We start from the raw sequence: 19425 nt of genomic DNA on the forward strand, positions 1-19425 counted from the left end.
GGGAAGGCCAGCGGGGACGCCGACGCACGCATGCGTGCATGTGCTCCCCAAAAACTCCTTTGGTGGCCGCCACTGCTCATTGATGGCAAAAATGCAGCGCAACAGCAGGACGCCTCGCCTCATTGCCATTTAAGATATACACCCGAGTCACGTTTTGGGACTCGAGTCAATCACTTGAAAAGGGCACATGTGCAGATTCAGAATTGAAATGATTGATTCCGTCTGTGTTGGTTAGCACTTTTTAATGGGCAATTTTGAAGACGCCCCTGCTGACTTTTGCATTTGATGTTTTTCAGATCTAGTCGACTAATCGTCATCTGATGAGTCATTTAAAAAAAAAAAAAAAAAAAAGAACATTTTCAAAAGACAAGAAAAAGCAACAAATTAAATAAATAAGAAGAGCTCAGTTGCTTTGATTCAACATTTTCCTGACACAAGAAAAACACTATTTTTAGCAAGCACATTGCTACATTTTTATTTATATTGTATGTTAAAAATGACTGGCAATGAATCTATTATCCTAATGATGTGCAAGATATTATATACGATAGATGATTTGAAACGTTGCTTCAATTACTCACAAACGCTTAATTGAACTCATAAGTATACTTTTTTTTAATGACAATAAAGCTTGTAAAACGTGCCAATGTTGATCATGTCATATTAAAATATCTCATGCATTGTTAATAAACGTCAATATTGTTGTTAAGGGGTTCAAATTGGAAGCCTTTGGCTCTTTATTTGTGAAATACAGTCAAAGTGAGAATAGATTTGTGACCGGAAACACATCCAATATAAAACCAAGAGTCTCAAATGCGTGTTTCATACAAATTTATTCGGCTTTTAAGAATAGAGGATGGTCTTAAAATATGTAGAAACGTCCGTTTAAATTAAAAAAAATAAATTCACTCCAGAAAACGAGTGAACTTGACACTGCCAAAAAACAAAATACAAACATCTCAGAAATGTACAAAACAAATGTGAATGTATTTTACACTTGACAAAACAAGCTAAGAAAAAAAAAAAACGAGTGGGGGGGGGGGGGGACTATAAATAAAACTTGCGCTTGCGACCAGCACAGTCTTAATATTTCATTTCAAACTAAAAAAAAAAAAAAAAAAAAAAAAAAAAAAAAAAATGTGGCTGGTGAGAGGAAAGAAAAGGTCTACAAGTCTGTACAGCTGACATTCTACAAATGAAGTGTAAACATTTTTGTTGTGAAATAAACCGGCCTCTTGACGAAGCCACTTTGCCTTTTTCCACGCACACATGAAAATGCGGCAGCATTTCATCTAAGAAGTTCGATTCTTCGACGTCACTTTGATTGCTTCAACTCGGCGTGATCACAAAAGCTGCGATGCAATTTCCTCTGCTGGACTCGCCGCTCTCAGTTTGAGTCCAAAACGGCACAACAAGAACAAAACAATATTGCGTGTGAGAAAATTGTTTTTGTTTGTTTTTGGGCAGGGTTGTCAAACTGATTTTGATTGTGGGCCACTTAATGTTTTATCGCTTCATTTTATGGCGTAATTTCTTAAAAATTAAATTCAATATTAGGTCGTGATGAACAATTTTTTACCCATATTGGGCTGTTTTTTTTTAAGACACGGTAAATTCAGGTTAAAAGGGAAGGAATCGCTTGCAAATTTTAGTGCAGGTTAAACAAATCCAAGTCGACTTTTTTACGGCCGGACGTGGCCCCCAGGCCTCGAGTTTGACACCCTCCGCTTTACAGCAATCAAAGTTCAAGTATCCAAGTACTTTTGTTTGTTTGTTTGTTTTTGACGGTGTAAAAGGTCTTTGCGCGCAAGACATGTCCGCGGGCGCTCAGATGTGCGTGAGAGGAAGGGTCCCATTGACGCCCGTGCCGGCGCTCTGGTAGTGGGGGTGCACGCTGTGTAACCGGCTGCCCTGCAGGGCCGAGTGCTCGGCGCTGTCGCCGCCGGGCGGCAGGTACATGCTGATCATGTCCCTCAGGTCGCCCAAGCAGGGCCGCTGCGAGTGCGACGTGATGGCGGGCGGCGGCGAGCTGGGCTCGCTCTTGCACATGGAGCCCAGGCCCAACGGGTTGGGGCTCCCGGCGGCCCCCGCGGCGGCGGCGGCGGCGCTCACCACGGCCGCCTGCGGCGCGCCGTACGCCGCCGCCGGGGACATGCTGTAGGTGGAGGCCGCGCTCATGTAGCTCTGCGCCGTGCTCATCATGGGGTACTGCAGCGAGGCCATCTCGTAGCGGTGCATCTGCTGGATCTGCGGGCCGCTCATGCCGTGGTGCTGCGGGTAGGCCAGCTGCTCCTGCATCAGCGAGTAGGCGCCGTTGCTCCAGCCGTTCATGTGCGCGGCGTAGCCGTCCATGCGCTGGCCGTGCACCGGCACCGCCGGGTTGCCGCCGACGGCCGCCGCGGCCCCCGGCGCGTGCAGCAGGCCGCCGGACAGCGAGTACTTGTCTTTCTTCAGCAGGGTCTTGGTCTTCCGCCGCGGCCGGTACTTGTAGTCCGGGTGCTCCTTCATGTGCATGGCGCGCAGCCGCTTGGCCTCGTCGATGAACGGCCGCTTCTCGGCGTCCGTCAGCAGCTTCCAGTCGGCGCCCAGGCGCTTGCTGATCTCGGAGTTGTGCATCTTGGGGTTCTCCTGGGCCATCTTGCGCCGCTGGCCGCGGGACCACACCATGAAGGCGTTCATGGGACGCTTGACGCGCTCCTGGTCGCTCACGCCGCCGCCGCCGCCCTTGGAACCCGGCGCCGAGTTGGGCGGAGGGGGCAGCGGGGACTTCAGCTCCGTCTCCATCATGTTGTACATGGCTGACCCCGGGACGGAAAAACAACAACAACAGAAGCGGCAAAAGTTGGGGAAAGAGCGCCGAAAGTCAAAGAGAAGTTTTTAGTCTCCGGGAAAAGGAGGAGGAAGAAAAAAATCACACACACACAAAAAAAGTCGACGTGCAGGTGCTCCTCGGCTCGCAACACAAGTGTGCAAACTTGTTGGCCAAGCCCCGCGTGTTATTAGGCCGGGCCGGGACCATGTGATGGAGCCGAGGGCGGCCAATCACAGCGAGCCTCCCCCAAGCAAGCACGACAGCCAATCACAAAGCTCGCCGGCCGGAGCCTGGTTTCGGCTGGCTTGCAGGAAAGAGAAAAAAAAAGTTGGCAGATGAGTTAGTTTTTAACCACTTTGCAAATACAGCTATACGAAATGATCATTTTGCTATAACTTGCGGGGGTTTAAATACAAATATTGTCATTTGGAACAATTTTGTTTGTAGAAAATAAAAACAGTACTTTGGTGGCGGTGGAGGGGGCGGGGGGGGGTGTTAAGTGTGTGGGGTTTTTGTTGTTGTTTTGGTCTCTCAATGTTTTCCAGTGAAATAGTAAATATGAAGCCTGCATGCATGTGCACATTTGTCAATAAACAAAATAATCAGTGATAAACGCCAAAAGGAAAATCACTTATACGCTGTCAACAAAATGCTGTCAATGAAAAGATACATTACGAGCACCATCAACATTTATTTTACTGAGATGCAGTATTTTACTTGGCAGCTTCTGCGGTAAAATGCATGCCACGCAGGTGGAATTTAGCTTCAATCACAAACAGTAGGATTACCGGATTAACAAATTAGTTTGAACAATCAATTGTTGCCTTCAGGGAGCGTCTGAAATTTTGCTTTCACAATGGAGCCAAAACAATCCGTTTGTGACATCGGATTTCAATTCGGTTCCAAACAGATTCTTGTGCCGCTTGTTAATAAGGTGCAAACTTGTAATACGTCAACGACCTCTTGTGGAGGGGAGCGGCCATGTCGCCTGATCACACCCCCGGCTGAGGGGCGCTTTCTAACCAACCCCCCTTCCTAAAAGCTCCACTCGGCTACCGTGCGTGCATTTTTAATGGGTATGAAAACGACATGCATGCATGAGAGACATTAGCATGTGTATGCTTCCCCAAAACGAGTTGAAACCCCAAAACGTTCACACCTGCTAATGAGCGCCTGCTGCATGCATACTCGACTATCGAGAGAAAAGGGGGTTGGGGGGGACATTAACACCTCCGGCGTCACGGGATAGACACTGATCCTGGCTCGGTTTCGCATTGGAGAAAAAAAAAAAAAATTTAAAAAAGTGTTTAAACGGTCTCAGGTTCGACATATAGGCCGACTCTTAATTGTTCATACACGACAATATTTGTTCAGCAAAATGCAACATGTGCTTTGTAAATGCACGTGTGTATACAACCACAAAAAAGTTGGATTTTGCCACTAAAAACATTTTTCATTAAAGCACTGTTCACAAAACATGACATTAGGTGCTGTAATCAAAATGTAGTAACGTAAAAAAAAACAAAAACATGTTAATTATTTGCCATATCAATTGGATTTCAGACAGAAAAATGAAATATGCATGCACAGAAACTGGGCTGATACCAAATAAAATAGTGTTTAGTCTCAATAATTAAAATATATATATATATTAAAATTGGTGTTCCAAATTAAAATGCACTATTTTCCACTTAAATTATTTAGGTATCGGGTGAATAATAATATGTTTTAAAATGTGTTTGTCATTTTGATGGAAATGACAATTGACAAAAAAAACAAAAACAAAAAAAAAACCTTCACTCCTAAAACTAAAGGTGCTCATAAAAAAAAGTTAGTCTATGACAAAGACATCAAAACATATTTAGCCAATTAAGAAAATTTAAAGCTTGAAATAAAACATTTGTTTAAACTGTTTACTTTCAATATTTTTTCCAATTCTTAAACTGTTTGTTGAAAAGAGCAACATGAACGCTTCTTCTGCACCCTCAAAACAAGACTGAATACACTTTGGCACCACCAACAGGACTACTGGTGAAACTGCAGGCAGGCTGCAGGTTTGCGCTAAAAACACAGAGGTGCTGCAGGAATGTTTGGGGGGGAGGGATCTAACTTTTATCCTTAATGTATTATGTTATTAATATTTAAATTTTATAGTTTACTTTTTACATACATTTTCAACTGAGATTGTTTTTTGTTTTTTTTAAATAATGAACTAAAATCGAGTTGACTTGAGCAAGATGCTTAAAATACAAATAAACCCAACCAAATCAAAATTATTATAATCCTAATAAATCATGATACTAATAAGTTATTTAATAGGAAATTGCAAAACCCAGAAGCACAGATAAAATTCAGTTTACCACCAAAAATATTGGAGCAGACCTTGCATTTCAGGCAATGTGTTTTCCTATAGTGGCACGTTGGCTCCCTCTAGTGGTAGCTTAAAAAAACAGTAGCCTACAATTCAGTTGTATTTAACTTTGGAGTTTAATATAGTCACATTTATTAAAAGGTGTTTTCTTTTAAACAATTAGGTAGGTACAATTTTGATGTGTAATTTAGATCTTGATATTTTTTCCTATATTTGTGCACAGTATAATCATAAATTTACTACCAAGCCTGTATTGTCTTTTAATTTTGCTCTTCATCCTTTTTTTTTTTTTTTTTTTTAAATTCAAAAAAATATTTAAGAGCTGATTAATGGATAGCAATCACGATGTGCAACTACAAATAAAAGCAAATATTGATGCGTTTTAAGGCAACATGATGTTTCTGACAAGTTGTGATGGAAAGAAATTGACCCGAGCTCCACGGGGATAACTCAACAATTGCATTTCCGTGTTCAACGGCGCCTGACAAATGTGACGAGGCCAATAAAAAGGAAGCGCGGCAATTAGCCACTGCACGTCGTGGTTGACGTGCGCGCATCTCGCTGCTGATCCGCTTGTTTAATCTTCTTAAGGGACCGGCAGGATGAGAAAAGCAGCCAGGCCAGGACCAGTATAAGCCGCCCTTTGGCTAATGAGGGGCCTTACTGCGCCTAATTTGCTCATTAAGCCACGCGGGGACCACCAGCATAGTTTGGGGTGACGTCACGCGTGGGCGCGAGAGGGCTCGCAGTCGCCCCAAATAAGACCGAGAACAAGAAATGTTCGATTGTGTTTTTGTAAAAACGAGAGCAGACGTGTTGAACGAGGTCCGTGTGAAGATGAAATAATTTGCTGGCTTGATTTGACGACTGAGGACAAGAAACGACACGGAAGATGACTACAAAGGGGCCTTTTTTGTTTTTTGTTTTTTCGGCGCCTCCCAAGAAATCTGAATCGCGCCATTGCAACAATGTAAGCGTGTGCATTTCATGACGTCACCATCACGTTGATTGACTCCTTTTTGCTCATCTTATGTTCATGAAAGGACAATTTGAGATTGAAGAGCATGAGACCACGCTTTCATTTCAGTCAACATTTTTCGACTAAAAAAGAAATAGAAAGCTGTCCTTATAGATTGTATCTGTTTATTTATACAATCATTCTCGCCAGTTTTCTCTCAATTTCGCCTGCAGAAAAATAGATGAAAATAATATTCAAAATAATTTACGAAGCACTACCATGCTTTCATTTTAGTAAAATTTATAATAGATAAAATAATTTTAATTCAATTGTTTTATAATTTTATATTATATATTACAATATTGTTTTTTATAATTAAATTATTTTTTAATTAAAAAACGCTATTTTTTTTTACATTTATATCATATATAGGTCAGTTTTTAATCTCAGTTTCAACTGGTTTCATATAATCCTTAATAATGGCGAATAGAATAATTTAATTAAGAGGATGATCTTACATTTGCATGTTTATGTATTTTTTTTAAATATCACCATTTCTTTTACTTTACTTATTTTTTTAACACGTCTTATTTGATTTTTTTTTTTTTTTTTTTTTACATTTCAATTACACTTTCATTTGACAAACATTTTAATAATAATTGTTTACATTTGAATTGTGGATACACTGCTGTCAATTTTATTTAAAGTTTCATTTAGTGTCTTTTGCAAACACCACTTCAATGTGTTTTTTTTTCTCTGTTTGTTTGTTTGTCTTTTGCTTCATGTTTTCATCCGGCTTTCAGAAAGCAAACCAATTGAGCTATAATGCTTTAGCCTAATTACATTTATCCTATTTCAACACACTTCTAATAATGATAATGATGATATCATCAAAATTGGCCAGTGAACAATCAACAGCATGAATTATTAAACACGCCCCCATGATCAGCAGCACCGCCCGGAAAGTTTTTGTTGCTCGCAAAAGGCATTAAGCAATGATGACATTTTCAATGACGGCCCGACAGTGAGCCAACAATGGAAGGCGTCTCATTAAGATTTGCATCATTTTATTTTGTCTTTTGGGGAGGGAAGGAGGAGCAGCAAGCGAGGATGCAAATTAAGTTGCACTTTACGCACGCTCTGATGTCCCCTTTGTGCGCACGCAGGAAAGTGCTCGCTGCAGGTTTATAAAAAAAAAAAGAAAAAAAATTATATTCACGGCTCATTTGGTGCAAGAAAAGGCAGCTCGTCATCATCACCTTTAGTTCACGAAGCGTGTTGCTCGTGTTAATTTGATTGATTCACTTATTGCAGACACAAACGTTGCGATACCGAAACACACACACACACACACACACACACACACACACACACACACACACACACACACACACACACACACACACACACACACACACACACACACACACACACACACACACACACACACACACACACACACACACACACACACACACACACACACACACGGAACATTGCTTAATAACGTATGACGTGTTATTAGTCACAGCTGCACAAAATAAAAAATGACATATGGACGTCAAATGACAATTTCAGTTTAAAAACAATACAGTGTGCAATCATAAAAGTGCAATATGCTTATTTTTTTTTGGGAAAAAAAAAAAGTACATTTTGACTATTTAGATAGGGACCAAATCAGTTTTAGAGCCAACTAAGATTTACACTATAGGAAGAGAGTAAAATAAAAAAATTAAAAAAATGAATCAAAATAAAATTTAATAAAACTCACTCAAGCGTTAAGGTTCGAACTCACGACCTTCAGCTTGGGAGACTGCTACCACCTGAGCTATGCCCCTCCGACCGTTTGCTTTTCTCAAAGAGATGCAAATACATCGTTTTTCCATGTAATCATGGAATCAGCTGCAGCTGACATGAGCGATTTATACTAGCAGAAAGCAGGAGCTGCGTTGCTCAGGGAGTAGATCGGTTATCTTCCAGGTCAGAGGTCGTGAGTTTGTTCCTCCACCCTTGCGTCACTTTTATTTTTTCCAATTCTTTATTTTACTGTCTCCCAAGTGTAAATATTACTTTAAAACTCAGCCTATTTGGTCCCTATCTAAATAGAGTCATAGGTCAAGGTGACCCATTCTAATGTTTAATAATAATGAATAATAATAATGAATAGTAATAATAATAAATCACATTATGCCATGCAATGTTTTTAACAAAAAAAATAAAATAAAAAATGAAGGCCAGCAGAAAAAGTTGAATTCTCCCAAGCCAAGTTTCACCAATTCCAGTCCTCGAGGTCCGGAGTCCTGCAGGTTTTAGATGCTTCTGCCCACTAGCACACCTGATTCCTATATAATCAGCTCATCAGCATGCTTGATAACAATCCTGATTTTTAGTGTCAGGTGTGTTGGTAAGGTGGCAACATTAAAACCTGCAGGACTCCGGCCCTCGAGCACCAGAATTGGTGAACCCTGACAAAGACTTTCCAAACGGGTCAATTTGCCTCTCAACCTAACCGGAGGGTTTAAACTTAAGGCTTACTATAATCTTTCCTTGTGCCTCGTATAGGCCAATGTTACTTTAGAAGAGGGTGAAAACGTCACAATGCACTGCAGACTTCCCCAATCCTGGTCCTCGAGGGCCGGAATCCTGCAGGTTTTAGATATTCCCGTCCTCCAACACAGCTGATTCTAAACATCAGGATCGTTATCAGGCTTCTGCAGAGCTTGCTGCTGAGCTGATTATATCAAATCAGGTGTGTTGGAGGATGGAATCATCTCAAACCGGCAGGACTCTGGGCTCCCGAGGACCAAGATTGGCGAAGCCTGACTTATGATGAGACAAAAGAGTGGACATAAAAAATATTGCAAAAATAAACATCCTGAATATAAATAGCTAGCATGCGCAGTGGACGACTTGAGTGCTAATCAAGTTGCTGATTGTGTAATGAGGCTCAAAAGCCGACATCAGCGCAGGCATGCGGGCATTCCGTCATGATGACTTTTTGCTCCTTTGGAAGACAATCGGCTCACACGGCCAAGATGAGGAGAACCATTCACACATTTGCTCCATGGCGCGTTAAATGGAAAAAATAAAACATCGGCCGGCGATGAGGCAGAAAGTGAGGCGGGATGCGCTCGTGCCTCTCAGTCACCCAACTGCACTCGCATTTGGCGCGCAATGAGGCACTTTTTTGTGTTTGGGCAGGGAGGTGTGCACAAGTCACAATTTCAATTTACGGGTGCATGCAAGACCTCCTCGGAATCTTTCACCAGATTTCGCCTCCAGGACGAACTCATGTTGGGCTTTTTCTTTGGCTTTTTAGCTCCAACAAGTAAGGCAAGGGAAGGATAAAAACCATATGGAGGGAATCTTTAAACTGTTCGTGTTTGAGACAGTCCAACAGTCTTTGATTCATCTTTCTTTCCTTTGACCTTTCCTCTGGTCTCCTGACCTTCCGAACTTCACCGTTCCGGTGAGACTCTGAAGTATCTAGTTAAGGTGAAGGGTAATGAGATTTTGATTTGGTTTTAGGTGAACTAATGAGTACAAATACACGTGCACATGCACACATTGAAAAAAAACAAACAAAAGCAATGATGATATATTGAGTTGATAAAACTGCCGAATAAACAATTCTGAGCTCTCATAAAAATAAAAAATAAAAAATAAATAATAAATAAATAAATAAGTGACAGTCCGAAGAACTGTCTGTATTCCCACCAAACACAAACCTGTTTTCTTCAAACTGCATCAATTAAATGGCCATTTTGCTCTCTTACTTGATGTGCCTGCCGTGGCCACCAGGGGCCAGTATAAGCGATCTATATACGGTTTATTCAACTCATCAGTGCGGTACTAACATTAGTTGATCTTCGCAGAGGATAAAGAATACGTGACAGAGTACAGTTATTTTGTCTGTGCATTTTTTACTGCACCACCTTGACTTGTGAGCTTCTATTCAGTCTGACAAATGTATTCTGATAGGTAGCATTTGTTTTTCCACAATCACAACCAGCACCAGATGCAATCTGATTAAAAAAAAAAAAAATGAGGCGCATCCACAGGATTAAGCGTCTGCCAATGGATGACACTATCAAGCACCTCTCGACGACAATCAGTTTCAAAACCATTACGGGCTAATTACTCCGCTCATTATTTCCCGTGTATCTTTTGAATCGTTGCCATGTTCACTTTCTCCCCAAAAACAAAAGGAACTTTCGGCGTTTTTTTTTTTTTTTTTCACCCGCTTCTTGTTTGGAAGAAAGTGCCGAGTCGCCACTTTCTGCTGTGGTCTCAAGCAAAGCAGCCCCTTCTTTTGTTTTAGCCCATAATTGAGATCGCGCTAATCTAGCCTCATTTATAAAAAAAAAAAAAAAAAATTAAACGGGCGCTTTGTCAAATTCATTAGTTTAAGATAATATTGTCAAAATGCACAATTAATGTGCAGTGCAACTTCAATTCATTAATTAAATGCATTATTTTTTTTTTTAAAACATGATTGATGCCACTCAGTTGTTATCTTCACTCTCCTCTAAAATGATGATGTGATGTGTCCCACTCTGATTGTGGGTCTTTTGGGGAACCCCAAAATGGGTTAGCTTGTTAATTAGAGGGGATAATTTATTAATGTCCCCCATTCACGTTCAAAAAACAAACAAGCTTTATAAATCACATAGTGGCGTGATGTGTAACGGAGCCGAAATGACAAACGTGTGTTGATCCGCGCAGGCTCTCGATGAAGCCGATTGCGCTCGTCCATTCGGGCCCCCCCGTCAAGGTCTTGTTAAAAAGGGAGGCCACATTTCATTAAGAGTTAGCCATCGCCCTCTAAATATATTAATTACCTTGAGCGTGGCGAGATGAGCGCGCCGATTACGGCACATTTCATTAGAGCGTGCACGGCGGCTCGCGTGTTGACAAGATAATGGATTGGCCCGGGAGGAAAATTGGTCACCTTGTGCGGCAAGAGGTGAGCTGGAGGACGACACGGGTGGAAAGCGGAAGTTAAGTCAAAGACCTTTTTTTTTGCAGTAATCTGTTCTACGTGACCCGCTAGTCTAAACACGATATTCGGATTATGTGGAATAAGAATGAAGCAAAACAATGCACGTGTTTTCAGGCATCCAATGAGGCTGACATTTTGTGCAACACCGCCCCCTGCTGTCAACTGAAATTGACATCAAAGTGCCCATGGGAATGCAATGCAAATGTCATCGAAACAGGGTGACCTGTGAGATTTGTAATGCGAGCCCGAGGGAAAGGAAAAAGAATGTTGGCCCATTTTGAACGCTATTACATACTGACAAACATGATATGAAATTAATAAGGTGAGTTCCCATTCCTAATTTGATTAGAATTGTCAAGAATTGTGGAAGTAAACTTGAATGGAAATGCTAGAAATTCCATAAAAGGCCTAAAATTTACAAAAAGATGTTTTTGAAAAAGGCAAAATGCAAATTTTGGAGATTAAAACAAGGTTTTGCAAATAAATGACGACAGGAGAACATGCACGTCGAACATTTTGACCGCATATTATGCCACACGTAAAAAAAAAAATACACATTAAAAAAAAAATGGTGGCAGACGATAACATAAGGCATGTTCAGAGAGACGAAGACATTGAAATATTTCTGGAGTTAATAAAAGAAATGAACATTTGTTTACACATTTGTTTGTTACGGAGTGTGTTGCGGCAAAGAGACGCTCTCATGTGACGTCATCTCAGGGCGCAGTCCCCTCCTCTCAATATTCACAAAATAATGACAAATGCAAACGTACAGAAGTCACATATTCACTTTGTGCAATTTCACTAAATTTGATTAAATGTTTCAAAACGTGTATGAAAACCCCATGATAGATGCACTGATTCATAGGTACATTGAAGGACCGCTAAAACAGAGCTAAAGTTGCTTTTATATGTGAAAACGTTCTTTATACTAAATTCAATTCTGTATCAAACAATAGAAGCAGGAATCAATAACCTTTTAGTATGAATAGCATATAAAGTATACAGGATATGCTCTATACATCATGTTAATGATCACAACATCAACATTGTGAAAAAAATAATAATACTGCATACAGCATGCCAGCAGTATTACTATATTGCAGTGTATACATTTTTACTCAAGTAAAATTCCTTTTAAGAATCTAAATTATTATCACTTTCGTTGTAAACATAAAATCACATTTGTGTTACTGCAAAAGCATTGAGATATTTCTCCCCCATGCTTGATTTGTATTTGTGTTTTTATGCTCCAAACACAATTTAAAAAATTTAATATGAACTCTGTCACGTGAACAATTAAAATCTTGTCATCCGAAATAATCTGGATTTTTTTTCCTCCCACAAACTATCAGTCATTACCATCATGTTTCGTGATAAATCCAAACTCTTACAGCCCCAAAAGCTCCCTCCCTCTTTTCCTTTCCTCTCCTCCCCCCTGCAGCTAGAAAAGTACGACACTCACCAAGCAGTGACTGGCCGCCTTTGCCGCCGTTTGGAACACACCTTCCGGGATCCGCAGGAATAAAAAGCGGCGACATCCGCATCCCGACCAGGCGGTTCCCCGCCACCGTCGTGGCGGCAGCGTCCGGGTCTGCAGGGAGAAAGACGAGAAGAGACGTCGAGTTCCCGCACTTGTATGCAGCTGAGCCCCTCGCCGGCGCTCTGGGAGCCATCGCATTCAGTCGAGATTGCTTCATACAAAAGTTGACAATGCGGCAGTCAAGGCCATTGTTGATATTCAACATTTTTTTAAATAGCTGAGCAGAATAGACAACATGGCAGCCTGCAAAACTTGGCCGGGGAAAGTGACCCGGAGTTTGGTCAAAATCGGCCAGGCCCAGTGTGTGGGGGGGAAGAAGAAGAAGAAGAAGAAAAGAAAAAAAAGAGCGCTATTGTGTTACCCCACTCCACAACCGCCTGAAAAAAAAATAAAACCCTGTGAATGAGCTTCAAAAACAAAACAATCTGCATGTGCATATGGAAAGCCATATGAGCATTTTTGTTTTCTTTTTTATCCAGCTACACTTTTTGTCCTCACTAGTCAGAACATTCGGAGCACTAGCAATAGTGTTTTTCCACTACGAGAGCAATGTTTGGCCTACTTGTACACAATTAAAACTCATTCACTCCCAAGCAGCCATTTTCAGTGAAGCAATCCCCTTTCGCCGTTTTACTGGCTTTTGACTGATTTTGCAAGGCCCTCAGAATATTGTGTTCTATTGCTGTAAAAATATGGAAGATTAGAGTCTATTCTTTCATTAGGAAAAACATTTGTATCACTTTCTGTTCTGCAGCAATTACTATCCGAATATAGCTAAGTTTCAACATTATTTACAAACCTGTTGAAGACATTGGCAAAAACAGCTTCTTGCAACATGGCCCTGGCTGATCTCTTATACTCTGCTGCCACCTGCTGGCCGTTTATTTAATTAACTACCGTTGCTTTAAGCCACCTCTTCATGCCAGAAGCAAGGTTAGTTTACTTAACGAAAACTAACAAAAAAAACAAACTAAAATCCATCCATCCATCCATCCATTTTCTGAATTGCTTGCTCCGCACAAGGGTCGTGGGGGGTGCTGGAGCCTATCCCAGCTGGCTATAGGCAGCAGGCCGCGTACACCCTGAACTGGTTGCCAGCCAATCGCAGGGCATACAGAAGGACAACCATCCACACTAGGGATATTCCAAAAAATATCGTCTGTGATATTATCGGTGTACTTTTTTAGGTGATAAAAATTTGACATATCGTGAAATTGACGTGATGATGTAATGCGTAACTTTTTGACTCATGCAATTTGCCACTGACTTCTGAAGGTATGTACTTTCATTGTATTTGCTAAGTAAATGTCCTTTAAGCAGTTATGTTATAATTTGCAGGGTAAACAGTATCTGGCCTGTTTTTATTTCTATTTTATTCCATTACAGTTAGTATATTTGCACTTTGTTTCCATTTCAATTCTGGGAAAAAATGGTGGCTTAAATATTGTTACTGCAATAAAAGTGCTATTATTCTGAAGTGTCAATCACATATCTATTGTTCAGTAATTATTACCAATATCGCCAAAAATATCGCCACCGCAATTTTTTTTTAAATATCGTGATAGAATTTTTAAGCCATATCACACACCCCTAATCCACACACACAAGCAACCCTAGGGACAATTTGGAGCGCCCAATTAACCTGGGAGGAGTCCGGAGTACCCGGAGAAGACCCACGCAGGCACGGGGAGAACTTGCAAACTCCACCCAGGAAGGCCGGAGCCTGGACTCGAACCCGAGTCCAAATTAAAATTCAAAAAACAATTTTGTAAAAATCAAATCAAATCAAAAATGCTTTTTAAAAAACAAAAACTGAAATTGCATTTTATATTGACAAAACTAACTATAATTATAGCAAAAATGCCCATCATTTTAGTCTTTGGTAATTAATTTAATGCATGAGCCTTTGGGTTTGATTTTAAATGTGATTTTTAGTAAATTTATTTTGCTATTAACCGGAATAAGGACGTTTGAAAGTGTGTCACACTTCAGATGACGTCACTTCCATGGTGTTTTTTTTTTTTTTTTTAATATTCTGCACCTGTAATACAAATTTAAAAAAAAATCTAAAACTAATACTGAAACTAACATTCGAGAGCCGAGTCGTTCCTGTAAACTTTAAGTGTCCCAGAAATTTCCTCTGCAACAACTACAAAACTAATTACGACTATTACTTCCTTTTCGTTTATAAAACCAAACAGCAAAAAAATAATTTAATCAAATGTGAAAAATGAAACTGATTGCTTATCATGATTTCATGCTTTAATACCTTGGATTGCTAATTTTGCAGCTTTTCTGGTGTGAGCGCCAGGCCACCGGGGGCAATATAACAGAGACAAGACATCACGATTGACTGAAGAAGAAAACGCAACCGATCGTTTTGTCGCTGCAATCTTCAACAAAGCTCAAACTTGATGGCTTGCACCGAAATACGAGCACATAAGTTTTGGTCGGAAACGCGGCGAGACGCGGGGAAGGTTTGAAGTCGGAGAAGTGTAATTATATTGCAGCTGCGGGAAGGAAAGCCAGCCCAGCATAATCTCACAGGTGTGTCAGAGCTTGGAAGAGGAAAGGGGGGGTTGGGGGGGTGTATATATACCTGAGGCGTTCTTCCTGGAAACCCAACATGGGTGCCACCCATCACACGCCATTAGCTGCCATCAACGCTCTAATTTTACTCTAGCATTACACACCAATGACCGCCACCACTGCCCTCGTACTTCCATCCCTCCTTCCTGGTGGGAAAACGACATTCAATCCTATTCAGGCCCAATTGGCAAATGACGGCTCTCTGCCGCTCACATTTCCACAAGGCGAAAAAAAAAAAAGTGCTTTCTTGAAGCCGACACCCATTTACATTTGCAAGACTTGTCTTGTATTTGCTGCACTCATTTACAGTCGCTAAACTTTTGGAGAGTGACAGCAATTCATTCACCAATTTGCTCAAATTCATTCTTATTTAATGATTTTCATCTTTGTAAACACATTTCATATTCATGATTTCTCACAATAATTATGATTTAACAATGTCCAAAACTGATCAAAATCAGTTTGCTATGTTTTTCTTGTGCAAATGATCACTTAAATTCCCAGGAAATTACAATGTCCCATCACGGTGAGATATTAATTTCCTTGGGGACTATTTGTGACCATTGATTTAGATGTTTATTTTCCCTAAAGTTGGCAAAATGTGTTTGTTTTTATTTAAAAAACTTGAATTATGTATTGGAAATAATACAAATATTTGTACTTGTCCAAAATCAAATTGCTTAATTTATTGTAATCCAATTATCAATATTAAAATTGAAGCATTATTTTACAAAAAAAAAAGAAAAATTTCTTATTTTTAATTTAACTACATAATTGGTTATTTAATTTATGATTACATGAATTATAAAGAGCAAATTTTAAAGAAAATAGCACATTTTCGCAATTGTGAACATGCAGTATAAAAAAAAATATGACAATATAACTTGTTGCATTTTTATTTTCAACTAGACCAAGTGCAATTTCTGGAGAAATTGTGTGGGAATGCTGAAGGCTGAATTTCAATAGCTGAATGCTAATGAAGTAAATTGAAAGATAAATTATGTGAAAATTACAAAGTTTCAATGGAAGTTGTACGATAAATGAATAAAAAGAACTGAGCAGTATCACAGAGTAATGATGATCAGTTGTATGTATGGAAATGGGCGTGGAAAGTGGGACTTCGAAAAAGTTCAATATCAGTCTCATTGAAAATGAATGGGGAAAAGTTGATATTTAACATTAAATTGTGCGAGTACTGCAAGTAACGTGGAATCAGATGACATATATATGCGTGAATGCATGAATTTTTGAAGTAAGTTGAAATTTGAATGGTGTAAATCAGTAGTATTATGTGGGAGTTGTTTTTCGGCAAAAAAAAAGTGGGTAGAATAAAAATCAGAATAACATATGTGGGATGCTTTCAGCATTCCCACAATTAAAAAAAAAATACTGTGCTACGTTTCAACATTTCAACTTTTTACCTTTTGATGCAGATAATTTTTCTAAGACTAATAAAAATGCGCAGCAGACCAAAATGAGCCCCCGGACCGGAATTTGCAGTATGTTGACATGTTTGGTAGACAATTTTGAAAATGTTAAGGATATTTTTGGGCTTCCGGGTGAAATTCACGATCAACCTACAATGCACAAGAACTTTCACATGAGAACGTCATTTAACCTTCTCTAAATATCTGTTCAAATTTTTGATTCAGAAACATTTCTAAAACCTTAATCTCTCTTCCTTTCTGTGACTCCTCCCATTTCTCTTTTTTGGCAAGCAAAAGGTTGCAGTGAATTTCAGGTTCATCGTAAAATGTCCCTCGATGTTTTGTTGACAACTCGGCTTCCAACAGTGTGCGGAATGTTGCCACGCACGGCCGATCAGGAGGCCACGCCAAGCATATTGCGTTAACCAGCCACCCGATTTGAATGCTACTCTTACCGCTAATTAAGTGCTAATGGTCACCCACCCCCTGCGGAGAATGCTAATTAATGTTCTATTCTTCGGTGGGAGCCGAAGCGCCCACTCCACGCCGGCCTAATGAGGGGGAGCCAGGTACGTCTTCTCCCAGGGTGGCTTAATAAGCGACACACAGTGGGCCACACAGCTTAAAAAAAAAAATTTAAAAAAAAAGGGCTGGGGGGTCCGAGTCGGGGAGGGGGGATCTTGCTTCCTGTTCCCTAATCTGAAGAGACCCCCCTCAGAACACTCACAATGGGCCGAGGAGCTAATGAAAAGGTTTGAGCCTGAAACTTGGAAAAAAATAAAATAAAAAAAAAGGAGTCTCAGCTGAATGCCTGCATGGATGCCACCAAGGAGGCGGCTCAGGTGTTCATTAAAAAGCTGGAGATGTGAATTTCGGGGCTTGAATACGGCACAGACAAGAATACAGCTCATCAAAATGAGTCATTTGGAGTAAACGGGGAAATTTTGTGCGGAAACTGTGCGTGAGTGCTGAAGAGATGAGCGGGACTGAAAAGATGGAGTAAAAGTCTGCGCTCGTGCTGAAACCCGAAAACAGACAAAAAAAGATTTCACGAAAGCAAACGGGTGTAGTTACATCATCTTGCCAAACTCCATTTCAAAAGGTCTTGGAGCCACGAGTGAGTCAAGAAATAAAATGATGAGCTGACTCGGCGGAAATATACCTGCACTCGATTTACCTTCATAGTTGTCGGGTTACGACTACTTGCACAAATATACCCCACAGAACTTTTTTTTTTATCGTCATTGTGTAAAAAGATTCATACTTTCAAACTTTAGGCAACAAAATGCTGCATGGCTCTCGCAGGGTGAGGAAAGGGGCGGAGTTTTCACTTCTCAGATAGTTCAAGTGACTTCAGGCTATTTTCAACACTTTAAATGTGTTAATAATGCATAAAAATTATAGAAAATATGAGCAAATACCAAAAGAATTGATTCGTGGGAAAGAAAAAAACAAACTGTCCATAATTGGACATACAAGATTTCCACTTGATAAGCACATCTGATCAGATTTTGAGCTTCATGGCAAAAAGTTGTCAATATGTTTAGCGATTTATTTATTTATTTTGTGCTTAAATTTGAAAGAAAAGAAAAAAAAGTCTATTATGGGATTGTGTTGCCATTTGGAGAATATCGAGGGGAAAAATTAATTTGCAGTGGCAATTCGATTTTTGTATGGTGTAGTTTTCGCATGATTGGATTTTCAATTATTTTATTCATCTCAATTTTGTCCTGCATTTATTCATTCATTCATCTTAGTACCAAAAAAATAAAAAAAATGACATGATTTCCCGATGTTGACCGAACTTGTCCAAGTGTCGCCAAACAACACTGGTCACTTGTTTTTGCCTTGAGTTCATCAAATAAAAATAAATAAATAAATAAAAAATTAAAAAACGCATTTTCAAATCTGTTGAACCCTTTTTACACAAGTATTGAGTTGATGTTTTTTCTTCCACACACTTTTTGTACATAAAGCTACACTCATTCTATATAAAATGTATTTTTTGTGAATATTTTTGGGTTCCTGGGACAGAAAAAATGTTATTACGATATTTCCTATGGATTTATTGGTTCGGATTTTGTACCATTCGGTTTTAGTCCAACGTTCTGGAACGGATATATTTTGAAGACTGGCCTAACACTACACAGAGGCAGCTTAGACCCCATGTTGGTAATTCCACAGGTGCAAGATCAGATCTGTTTTTTCTTCCACACACTTTTTGTACATAAAGCTACACTTATTCTGTATAAAATGTATTTTTTGTGAATATTTTTGGGTTCCTGGGACAGAAAAAATGTTATTACGATATTTCCTATGGGATTTATTGGTTCGGATTTTGTACCATTCCGTTTTAGGCCGATGTTCTGGAACGGATATATTTTGAAGACTGGCCTAACACTACACAGAGGCAGCTTAGACCCCATGTTGGTAATTCCACAGGTGCAAGATCAGATCTGTGCGTGAGATGCCACAATACTTTAATTCCCTTTGATTGCGTTTCAACATGGCGGAAGCACAGATGGGATAAAACGTGGAAAAATTCCTGACGTTCTGTGGTAGTTTCGCAAGAAAAAGGGTTAATAGCACATCTTAACAGAACTGCGCTTCCACATCCAGTTCGTCCCCACCGGGAAAAATGCTGACATCTACAATTGACAAACTTATTTCCGATAGTTTCCTTGCGGTATGACCCCCCCCCCCCAAACCGGTGGTGGAAAGTA

General features: G+C 40.0%; 1 protein-coding gene across 3 annotated transcripts in view; it reads right to left on the reverse strand.

Moving 5' to 3' along the window:
• Positions 1-814: 814 nt before the first annotated feature.
• sox3 (SRY-box transcription factor 3) overlaps positions 815-19425 on the reverse strand; it is a 31520-nt gene continuing 12909 nt past the window's right edge. Inside the window, exons 4-5 of one of the 3 annotated variants that reach the window (XM_077532447.1) lie at positions 12609-12737; positions 815-3116 (exon numbers count right to left, since the gene is read on the reverse strand). In XM_077532447.1, coding sequence (XP_077388573.1) covers positions 1828-2796 — 969 coding nt within the window. In that variant the 5' untranslated portion in view covers positions 2797-3116; positions 12609-12737 and the 3' untranslated portion in view covers positions 815-1827. Of the gene's footprint in view, positions 3117-7191; positions 7319-9381; positions 9628-12608; positions 12738-19425 lie in introns of those variants that run through there. The other 2 variants (XR_013285019.1, XR_013285020.1) reach the window with 2 other exon arrangements.

This window comes from Festucalex cinctus, chromosome 9 (assembly GCF_051991245.1).
Source record: "Festucalex cinctus isolate MCC-2025b chromosome 9, RoL_Fcin_1.0, whole genome shotgun sequence".
NCBI classification, from domain to species: domain Eukaryota; kingdom Metazoa; phylum Chordata; class Actinopteri; order Syngnathiformes; family Syngnathidae; genus Festucalex; species Festucalex cinctus.